At 37.9% G+C, this 10,909-nt stretch overlaps 1 protein-coding gene across 2 annotated transcripts in view; it reads right to left on the bottom strand.

The window, feature by feature from the left end:
* Positions 1–1,001: 1,001 nt before the first annotated feature.
* The window catches only part of DEPDC1B (DEP domain containing 1B), a 172,229-nt gene continuing 162,321 nt past the window's right edge, over positions 1,002–10,909 (bottom strand). For both annotated transcript variants that reach the window (XM_055555177.1, XM_055555176.1), the window contains 2 exons: positions 7,039–7,224; positions 1,002–2,002 (listed from right to left, as the gene is read on the bottom strand). In XM_055555177.1, coding sequence (XP_055411152.1) covers positions 1,841–2,002; positions 7,039–7,224 — 348 coding nt within the window. In that variant the 3' untranslated portion in view covers positions 1,002–1,840. The remainder of the gene's footprint in view (positions 2,003–7,038; positions 7,225–10,909) is intronic.

The raw sequence follows: 10,909 nt of genomic DNA, 5'->3' as shown, positions 1-10,909 counted from the left end.
TAGATTTATACGTTCAATATGATTAAAATCTCAACTCTGTGTGTGCATGTGTGTGTAGCTTGATAAGCTATTAACATTTGAATAAAGGTGAAAGAAGTCCAAAAACCATGAACTGATGAAAAAGCCATATTAATAATGCAATGTAAAACCATAATGAGATACCATCACACATCTACCACACTGACAATCCCCACTCTGCCAACAGCAAGTTTGGTGAGGACGGTACACTGCTAGTGATTAACTGGGGCGCAACAACTTTGAAAAACTGGTTTATCCACTCCTCAATTTCACATATAGGTATGGTTATGTTTTACGATCTCTCCATAAGTATGTTATACATAACAAAAAAAACAGTAATTTTAAGGGAAAAAAAATAAAGAAAACAGAAAACAGTAGCATATATTTCCAAAGATAAGCAATAGAAGAGGAGACTTTGAAGTCAATTCTACCTTGGGGAATAAATAAAAAATAAATAAAGCAAAAAGTCCTTACTCTTTAAACACAATTCCAAGGTTGAAGAATAAATGCTGAAACACTAACAATTTCCCAGTACTTTCCTTATTGGCAAAATAAGGGGTACTCAAACCAAAAGGAACACTTCTTTTCATCTCTGAGGGGGCAATATCAGAGTCAATTGCAAGAGGCATTCTGCTACAAAAGAACAGGGGCAGATCTCAAGTGCAAGGAAAAATTAGTCCAAACAGCAGAGCAAGCCAATTACTGAGTGTTGCTCTTTTAGCTTTTTGGGTAATCACTTTTTAGAAAAAGCCTTCAGATGCTCTATAATTTAAGTGTACCACTATTTGCAAGAGGGCAAAGCAAAGCAAAAGAAACAGACAAATCATCTCCTACTATAAGTCTAGTACAAAAGCCCAAACTCACTTCTTACTTTATCATAGAAATAAATGATTGACATGAAAACACTGGCTAAGGCAATGATACTCAGCATTTGAAGATGCTCACTGACTGACCTAAATAAATGTCAAAAAAGAAACGCCAAGTACAGTATTAAAAAGAATGGCTTTTATTTACATTCCATTTACTTTAAAAGGGTAAGGACGTTGGGGAAAATATACTTATAAAGGAAGTAGTCTCATTTTACTTAACCCATTTGCTTTTCATGAAACAACAAAGATTTGACTTAGAATCACAGGGCGAATGAGACTGAAAGAATTTATCCAGTTCAATTTTCCATCTTTAGCCAAGACTGAAATTATACCACTGCAGGCACAAGAAAATCTACTTCACATACAAATAAACACCAACTAATATGTACATCATAGAAGAACCAGCTTTCATAAAGTCTGTCACAACATCCAACAAATCTGCAATAAAAGACACAGCTACTGTAATAAAGAACATGAAGAATCTTGGTGCAACAGTGAAAAACAATGTATATACCCGAAACCACAACTGGCTATTGGGTCAAGAGCATCACAGTGACAGCACCCAGTGTCTTTCTCATTCAAGTATATACAAGACTTTCAGTCATGATCATCACAGACATCAGTAACTAGGATGCACACACAAATATTTTACAAACACAACAGAAAACAACAAATAAGAAAATGAAGACACCTTAAATTTTTAACAATTACAAACATGTTAACATTACCACTATATATAGTTGTCTCATTATTTTTAATAGATTGGTACCCTTTAAAAATAGCACTGAGTTTTATAAAAATACTGATAATGGCTCAATGTTTCTTGGAGTCAGGAAATCTTTGTACTTATAATTCAGTAGTCTGTGGTTTATGTGCCTCGTTCTTCCACCACCAGAATCCTATAGCCAATCATTTACTCAAAACAACAGCAACAACAGGTCTCTATCCAAGTATTACATCCGAAAACTTCTAGTTCTTTGAAATGGTTGGAAGGGGTTTTTTAGCGCCCACATCAGCAGCTGTGGTTTTGCTTTAGGTTTTTCAGGAAACAGAAGAGCTTCACTTTCTGGTGTAGGAAATCGTTCTTGATAGACTTCAGGATATGATTTTTGAAACTAAAAAACAAAAAAGATCCAAGAAGAGTCAAAAAGAAAAAAAAAAGATAAAAATCAATAAAATTGGGCACTGTAATTTTAAAATAAGTTTAATAATTTTAAAATAAGTTTCTGATCTAATACTTTCCTATTTTTGTTTGGTTTTAATATTTACTGCTTTCCATCAGAAGAGAGAATAAGAAGAAAACAGATCACAAATTCTCATCAACACAAATCCATCTCTTTTTGTTAAATAAATCACTGAATTCCACTTTCTACAGATCTGATTCATCTTTAATTTGATCTAATGGTCAAATACATGTCTCACTTAGTCATACCTCTTAAAATTTCTCCCCTGCTAACTATAAATAGACCTCCCTTCTAAAACAGTCACAAGTAACTCTGACTGATGCTCTACATGGTTAAAGAAAATGTTAAAAAAAAATTTCCCTATCTCCCTGCTTCTCCAACTCAGCCCCACCAGCTTCTGCCCAAATGGAAGAAAAAGCATACTGCTATACACTATTTTACAAAAATTTTATGAATAAGGAGTATGTATTTCCTTTGATCCTCACCACTGAACTCTTCTCCAAAATTGCTCTGAGAAAAACACAATGGGAGTCTAGAAACCTCATGCCCTATGTGTGTATACATACATGCCCTATGTAACTCTCATGCCCTATGTATACATATGTGTACGTATATGGTGTGATCAGAAATTAAGCTATGCAGGATTCAGTCTCTAAAAATAAATACCTTTGACTTGCTCTTGAATCAATACTTTAAAAATGATGAAGATAGATTCTGAACTAACAACACTGTAAATCAGCTACACTTCAATTTTTTTAAAAAGATCAAGTTAAAGGTATTCTCAGTTGAAAACTAGTCAAACTGTTGGAAACCTTGTTCTTTAATAGGAACTAAACTTTTAATGATGCCAGAGGAAAGAAACCAATTTGATACTGGCTTATCTAAAACAGAAGACTTTCAAAATTCTGGACATTTTACACTTGTGAACTCAGTCTGATTTGCCTTAAAAAAAAAAAAAAAAAGAAACTGTCCCCATTTATAGCTTCTCTGAATTTAAAGCAACTGCTCCACTAATTCACATCATCAGTTCAGTTCAGTTCAGTCGCTCAGTCGTGTCCAAAGCTTTCTGACCCCAGGACTACACCCTGTCCATCACAACTCCTGGAGTTTACTCAAACTCATGCCCTTTGAGTCGGTGATGCCATCCAACCATCTCATCCTGTGTCATCCCCTTCTCTACCCACCTTTAATCTTTCCCAGCATCAGGGTCTTTTCAAATAGTCAGCTCTTTGCATAAGGTGGCCAAAGTATTGCAGTTTCAGCTTCAACATCAGTTCTTCCAATAAATATTCAGGACTGATTTCCTTTAGGATGGACTGGTTTGATCTCCTTGCAGTCCAAGGGACTCTCAAGAGTCTTCTCAACACCACAGTTCAAAAGCATCAATTCTTTGATGCTCAGCTTTCTTTATAGTCCAACTCTCACATCCATATATGACTACTGGAAAAACCATAGCCTTGACTAAACGGACCTTTGTTGGCAAACTAACGTCTCTGCTTTTCAATATGCTATCTAGGTTGGTCATAACTTTCCTTCCAAGGAGTAAGCATCTTTTAATTTCATGGCTGCAGTCACCATCTGCAGTGATTTTATAGCCCCCAAAATAAAGTCTTCCACTGTTTCTCCATCTATCTGCTATGAAGTGATGGGACCAGATGCCATGATCTTAGCTTTCTGAATGTTGAGTTTTAAGCCAATTTTTTCACTCTCCTCTTTCACTTTCATCAAAAGGCTCTTTACTTCTTCACTTTCTGCCATAAGGGTGGTGTCATCTGCCTATCTGAGGTTATTGATATTTCTCCCGGCAATCTTGATTCCAGCTAGTGCTTCTTCAAGCCCAGCGTTTCTCATGATGTACTCTGCATATAAGTTAAATAAGCAGGGTGACAATATACAGCCTTGATGTACTCCTTTTCCTATTTGGAACAAGTCTGTTGTTCCATGTCCAGTTCTAACTGTTGCTTCCTGACCTGCATACAGGTTTCTCAAGAGGCAGGTTAGGTGGTCTGGTATTCCCATCTCTTTCAGAATTTTCCACAGTTTGTTGTGATCCACACAGTCAAAGGCTTTGGCATAGTCAATAAAGCAGACATAGATGTTTTTCTGGAACCCTCTTGCTTTTTCGATGATCCAGCGGATGTTGGCAATTTGATCTCTGGTTCCTCTGCCTTTTCCAAAACCAGCTTGAACATCTGGAAGTTCATGGTTCATGTATTGTTAAAGCCTGGCTTGGAAAATTTTGAGCATTACTTTACTAGCATGTGAGATGAGCGCAATTCAGCAGATAGTTTAAGCATTCTTTGGCATTGCCTTTCTTTGGCATTGGAATGAAAACTGACCTTTTCCAGTCCTGTGGCCACTGCTGAGTTTTCCAGATTTACTGGCATATTGAATGCAGCACTTTCACAGCATCATCTTTCAGGATTTGAAATAGCTCAACTGGAATTCTATCACCTTCACTAGCTTTGTTTGTAGTGATACTTTCTAAGGCCCACTTGACTTCACATCCAGGATATCTGGCTCTAGGTGAGTGATCACACCATCGTGATTATCTGGATCATGAAGATATTTTTTGTATAGTTCTTGTGTATTCTTGCCACCTCTTCTTAATATCTTCTGCTTCTGTTAGTTCCATACATTTCTGTCCTTTATCGAGCCCATCTTTGCATGAAATGTTCCCTTGGTATATCTAATTTTCTTAAAGAGATCTCTAGTCTTTCCCATTCTATTGTTTTCCTCTATTTCTTTGCACTAATCACTGAGGAAGGTCTTTTTATCTCTCCTTGCTATTCTTTGGAACTCTGCATTCAAATGGGTATATCTTTCCTTTTCTCCTTTGCTTTTGCTTCTCTTCTTTTCACAGCTATTTGTAAGGCCTCCTCAGACAGCCATTTTGCTTTTTTGCATTTCTTTTTCTTGGGGATGGTCTTAATCCCTATCTCCTGTACAATGTCACGAACCTCCCCCCATAGTTCATCAAACACTCTGTCTATCAGATCTAGTCCCTTAAATCTATTTCTCACTTCCACTGTAGAATCATAGTGAATTTGATTTAGGTCATACCTGAATGGTCTAGTGATTTTCCCTACTTTCTTCAATTTTAGTCTGAAATTTGATAATAAGGAGTCCATGATCTGAGCCACAGTCAGCTCACATTCTTGTTTTTGCTGACTGTATAGAGGTTCTCCATCTTTGGCTGCAAAGAATATAACTAATCTGATTTCGGTGTTGACCATCTGGTGATGTCCATGTGTAGATTCTTCTCTTATGTTGTTGGAAGAGGGTATTTCCTATGAGTAGTGTGTCCTCTTGGCAAAACTCAATATTAGCCTTTGCCCTGCTTCATTCTGTACTCCAAGGCCAAATCTGCCTGCTACTCCAGGTGTTTCTTAACTTCCTACTTTAGCATTCCAGTCCCCTACAATGAAAAGGACATCTTTTTTGGGTGTTAGTTCTAAAAGGTCTTGTAGGTCTTCACAGAACCGTTCAACTTCAGCTTTTTCACCATTACTGGTTGGGGCACAGACTTGGATTACCGTGATATTGAATGGTTTGTCTTGGAAATGAACAGAGATCATTCTGTCATTTTTGAGATTGCATCTAAGTACTGCATTTCGGACTCTTTTGTTGACTATGATGACTATGTTGACTATGTGGGACTCTTGTCCACAGTAATAGATATAATGGTCATCTGAGTTAAATTCACCCATTCTAGTCCATTTTAGTTCTCTGATTCCTAAAATGTCAATGTTCTCTCTTGCCATCTCCTGTTTGACCACTTCCAATTTGCCTTGACTCATGGACCTAACATTCCAGGTTCCTATGCAATATTGCTCTTTACAGCATCAGACCTTGCTTCCATCAGCAGTCACATCCACAACTGAGTGTTTTTGCTTTGGCCCCATCTCTTCATTCTTTCTGGAGTTATTCCTCCACTGATCTCCAGTAGCATACTGGGCACCTACTGACCTGGGGAGTTCATCTTTCAGTGTCCTATCTTTTTGCCTTTTCATACTGTTTATGGGATTCTCAAGACAAGAATACTGAAGTGGTTTGCCGTTCCCATCTCCAGTGAACCATATTTTGTCAGAACTCTTCACCACGACCCGTCTCTTGGGTGGCCCTACACAGCATGGCTCATAGTTTCATTGAGTTAGACAAGGATGTGGTCCATGTGTTTAGATTGGTTAGTTTTCTGTGATTGTGGTTTTCAGTCTCTCTGCCCTCTGATGGAGAAGGATAAAAGGCTTATGGAAGCTTCCTGATGGGAGAGACTGACTGAAGGGGAAACTGGGTCTTGTTCTATGGGCGGGGCCATGCTCAGTAAATCTTTAATCCAATTTTCTGTTGATGGGTGGAACTGTGTTCCCTCCCTGCTATCTACCTGGGGGAGGTAATGAAGATAATGGTGACCTCCTTCAAAAGATCTCATGCATGTACTGCTACACTCAGTGCCCCCAGCCCTGCAGCAGGCCACCACTGACCCACACCTCCGCTGAAGACTCCTGGACACTCATAGGCAAGTCTGGGCCAGTCTCTTGCGGGCTCACTGCTCCTTTCTCCTGGGTCCTGGTGCACAATGTTCTGTTTGTGCCCTCCAAGAGTCTATTTCCCAGTCCTGTGTAAGTTCTGGCAGCTCTATGGTGGGGTTAATGGTGACCTCCTCCAAGAGGGCTTACAATAAATTCACATCAAACCACATATCAAACCCAAGGACAAATATTAGAGAATAGCCTCATAAATGAGGATCTTAATAATGGTAAAAGATCTACAGTGGAGACTAAAGATCTGGGAAACTGACCACAGTTGTGTAAAGTAATACATGAAACGAATAATAATACTTTCAAAACTGCTCTGTCTCAGAAGATAAGATTCATATGAAATCTCTTAAAACAGAGAATAAAAAGGAAAAAACAACATAAGAATGGTAGGGAAAAGAAATGACTTAGGAAGAATACCCCTTTTACCTGCTTCAATTTTTTCTTCTTTTCTTTGCTGGAGAGTTTGGCATCTGTGATGACTTCCTCCAACAAGGCTGCCAGAGGTTCCTGGGAGCCATATGCTCTTTGGTATTCAAATTCCTCTGGGCTGATTTGACGGCAAAATGATGGAGCAGATAAAGTAATATCCATGTCAGCTCCTGGGTATTTTATCTGAGGCAAATGGATTATTAGTGAAAGTACATTTTCAAATAAATTACAAAAATTAATTCAGATAGTACAGCGTATCTCCTAGAAGGAATGCTATGACATTCATGGGGAAAACTCTATAATGAAAAGTAAAAGTGTTGTGAAAATAACCATACTACCAAATGTAATCTACAGATTCAATGCAATCCCTATCAAATTACCAATGACAGTTTTCACAGAACTAGAACAAAAAAATCTCACAGTTCATATGGAAACACAGAAGACCCCTAATAGCCAAAGCAATCTTGAGGAAGAAGAATGGAGCTGGAGAAATCAACCTTCCTGACTTCAGACTACACTACAAAGCTTTAGTCATCAAAACAGTATGGTACTGGCACAAAACCAAATATAGACCAGTGGTACAAGATAGAAAGCTCAGAGATAAACCCATGCACCTACGGTTACCTTATTTTTGACAAAGGAGGCAAAAATATACAATGGGGCAAAGATAGTCTCTTCAGTAAGTGGTGCTGGGAAAACTGGACAGCTACATGTAAAAAAAAAAATTAGAACACTTCCTAACACCATACACAAAGATAAACTCAAAATGGATTAAAGACCTAAATGTAAGACCAGAAACTGTAAAATTCCTAGAGGAAAACATAGGCAGAATACTCTATGACATAAATCACAGCAAGATACTCTATGACCCACCTCCTACAGTAATGAAAATAAACCAAAAAATAAACAAGTGGGACCTAATTAAACTTAAAAGCTTTCACAGCAAACTATAAACAAGGTGAAAAAACAACCCTCAGAATGAGAAAAAATAATAGCAAATGAAACAACTGACAAAGAATTAATTTCAAAAGTATACAGGCAACTCATACAAGTCAATACCAGAAAAACAAGCAATCCAACAAAAAATGGGCAAAAGACCTAAACAGACATTTCTCCAAAGAAGACATACAGATGGCTAGTAAACATATGAAAAGATGCTCAACATTGCTCATTATTAGAGAAATGCAAACCAAAACTACAATGAGATATCACCCCACACTAGTCAGAATGGCCATCATCAAAAAATCTACAAACAATAAATGCTGGAGGGGGTGTGAAGAAAACGGAACTCTCTTGCACGGTTGGTGGGAATGCAAATTGATACAGCCACTATGGAGAATAGTATGGAGTTTCCTTAAAAAACTAGGAATAAAACCACCATATGACCCAGCAATCTCACTATTAGGTATATATGCTGAGGAAACCAAAGTTCAAAAAGACACATGTAACCTACTGTTCATTGCAGCTCTATTTACAATAGCTGGGACATGGAAGCAACCTAGGTGTTCATCAACAGATGAATGAATTAAAAGGCTGTAATATATATATATGTGATGGAATATTACTCAGCCATTAAAATGAACGCATTTGAGTCAGTCCTAATGAGGTGGATGAACCCAGAGCCTATTATACACAGTGAAGTAAGTCAGAAAGAGAAAAACAATTACCATATACTAACACATATATATGGAATCTAGAAAGATGGTACTGATCAATCTATTTACAGAGCAGCAATGGAGACACAGACATTGAGAACAGATTTATGGTCACAGCTTGTCGGGAGGAGGAGAAGGAGAGGGCGGGGGGTATGGAGAGAGTAACATGTAAAATAGATAGCCAGCGGGAATTTGCTCTATGACTTAGGGAACTCAAACAGGCTCAGTAACAACCTAGAGAGGTGGGATGGGGAGGGAGGTGGGAGGGATGTTCAGGTAGGAGGGGACATATGGAGGTAAACCTATGGCTGATTCATGTTGATGTTTGATGGAAACCAATGAAATGCTGTAAAGCAATTATCTTTCAATTAAAAATAAATAAATTTTAAAAATTAAAAAATAAAATGAATTTATAAAAAAAGAAAAGTCCTTCCATAATGACAAAAAAAATTCATATAAGCCACAGTTTTAAACAAGAGTTTTTGCCTCTTTAAACCTAAAAGCCATTTTCATAAGCAAATAAACCTTGTGCCCTCTACTAATAAGATCTGAAATTTACACATAAACTAATAAACATGTTGACTAAAATGATTCCAAACACACAAGACGAGCTATGTAGGTTCTTCTCACATCTGCAGAGTCTGCTTCCCCATCCCTTGGGGACGGGGTGAGGCACAAGTTCTAGCCCAGATGTTGTGGACAGGAGGGTACTGTACCCACCCCATCTCCAAACACGTTCCAGTAGGAAACAAGTGAAAACAAATGTGCAGACACTGCACAGGGCAAAAGGGAGAAGGGAGACATGGAGGGAGAAGGCACCAAGATCTATACAATAGGAAGATATAACGTGCATTAAAAACATTTAATTTCAGAGTCCAAGAAGTTCATCTTCTCAAAAATATAGTGCATATATATATATATCTCACCTACTGTTCTTCTGTGGTGGATAAGATTCCTACCATAACATTCACATCTTTGATTTGAGATTTTTTTTTTCCAGAAGCTACAGTTAAAAATAAATGTGTTGCCAAGAAGAGGTATTTCATCAAGTACATTCCATGCCTTGGCACCAGTTTACCAGGTCATTTAGACAACCCGAGAGAGAAATAGAGAGAGAACAGACCCATAAGGAAAAGGGGCACACACTCAACACTTAATTTTTATTTGAACCAGGAAGTCCGGAAAAAGCACCAGAAGAGCCAGAATAAACGGTGAGGCCCAAGTAAAATGTGCCAGGCTGAAGCCTAGGAAATGAGAAAAACAACAGACACCTATGCAAGAGAAGAGGGTTACAGACGAGGCCAACAGAAGGTAGGTGTCAAAAACAATGCAGATCTCACTGCTTATCTATCCCAGGGTCAACCATGAAACTGCCCCAAATAATTCACCAGAACAGTCCAGGTAACACTTCATTTTCAGAAAGGCATGACCCCAAATATTATATGACAGAGAGGCCTGTGTGAGAGAAGAGAGATCTATAGATTCTGAGGGCAAAAACAAACAACTTTTTGGCTATTTGAGTGTGTACTTCTAAGAGAGAAAATGTAACTGGACAACCAGATAGTTATTGATTTTATTCAGGGCCATTGCTGTGCCCCTTCACAGGATCACACTGCTCTGCAGTTAAGTTCATCACCTCTCAGCCTTCTGCTCTTCAGCTGACAGAGAAGAGCTCACAGGGCTGTGCGGTGTGAACACACAAGTCCAAGACACAGAGCAACAGAGTCACTGCCTGCAGTGCTGCTTGCAGAAATGCAGTGAAAGGTATTATGTTTTCCTTTTTATTTTTATTTTAAAGTTTGGCTCATAAAATATCAAGGGGAGGTGGGAGATTAAACTAAAACAACAGTAAGATTATACTTTCACTCATTCAAATGGCAAAGGTATGTATGTTAATAAATAATACCCAAAGTAGGCAGGGGTGTAAAGAAATGAATACTTTCTTACCAATGATGGGAATGCAAACTGAAACATTCACTCAAAACAGAAATTTGACAGTATGCAATCAATGTTTAACACACATTCATGATCTTTGACCATGCAATGCCACGCCTACAAATTTATTCTTAGAAAATAATCAGAGGACCTAAACAAGAAAAAAACTTAGCTATAAAAAAGTTACTGTTATAATGCTTGCAAAAGAGAAAAAAAATGAAAACCATCTAAATACTAAACCAAAGAAAAACATTTAAATAAAATATGGCATATCTCTA

This window comes from Bubalus kerabau, chromosome 18 (genome assembly GCF_029407905.1).
Source record: "Bubalus kerabau isolate K-KA32 ecotype Philippines breed swamp buffalo chromosome 18, PCC_UOA_SB_1v2, whole genome shotgun sequence".
In the NCBI taxonomy this organism is placed as follows: domain Eukaryota; kingdom Metazoa; phylum Chordata; class Mammalia; order Artiodactyla; family Bovidae; genus Bubalus; species Bubalus kerabau.
The sequence above is the reverse complement of the archived record's forward strand: the minus strand, read 5'-3'. Positions and strand labels throughout refer to the sequence as shown.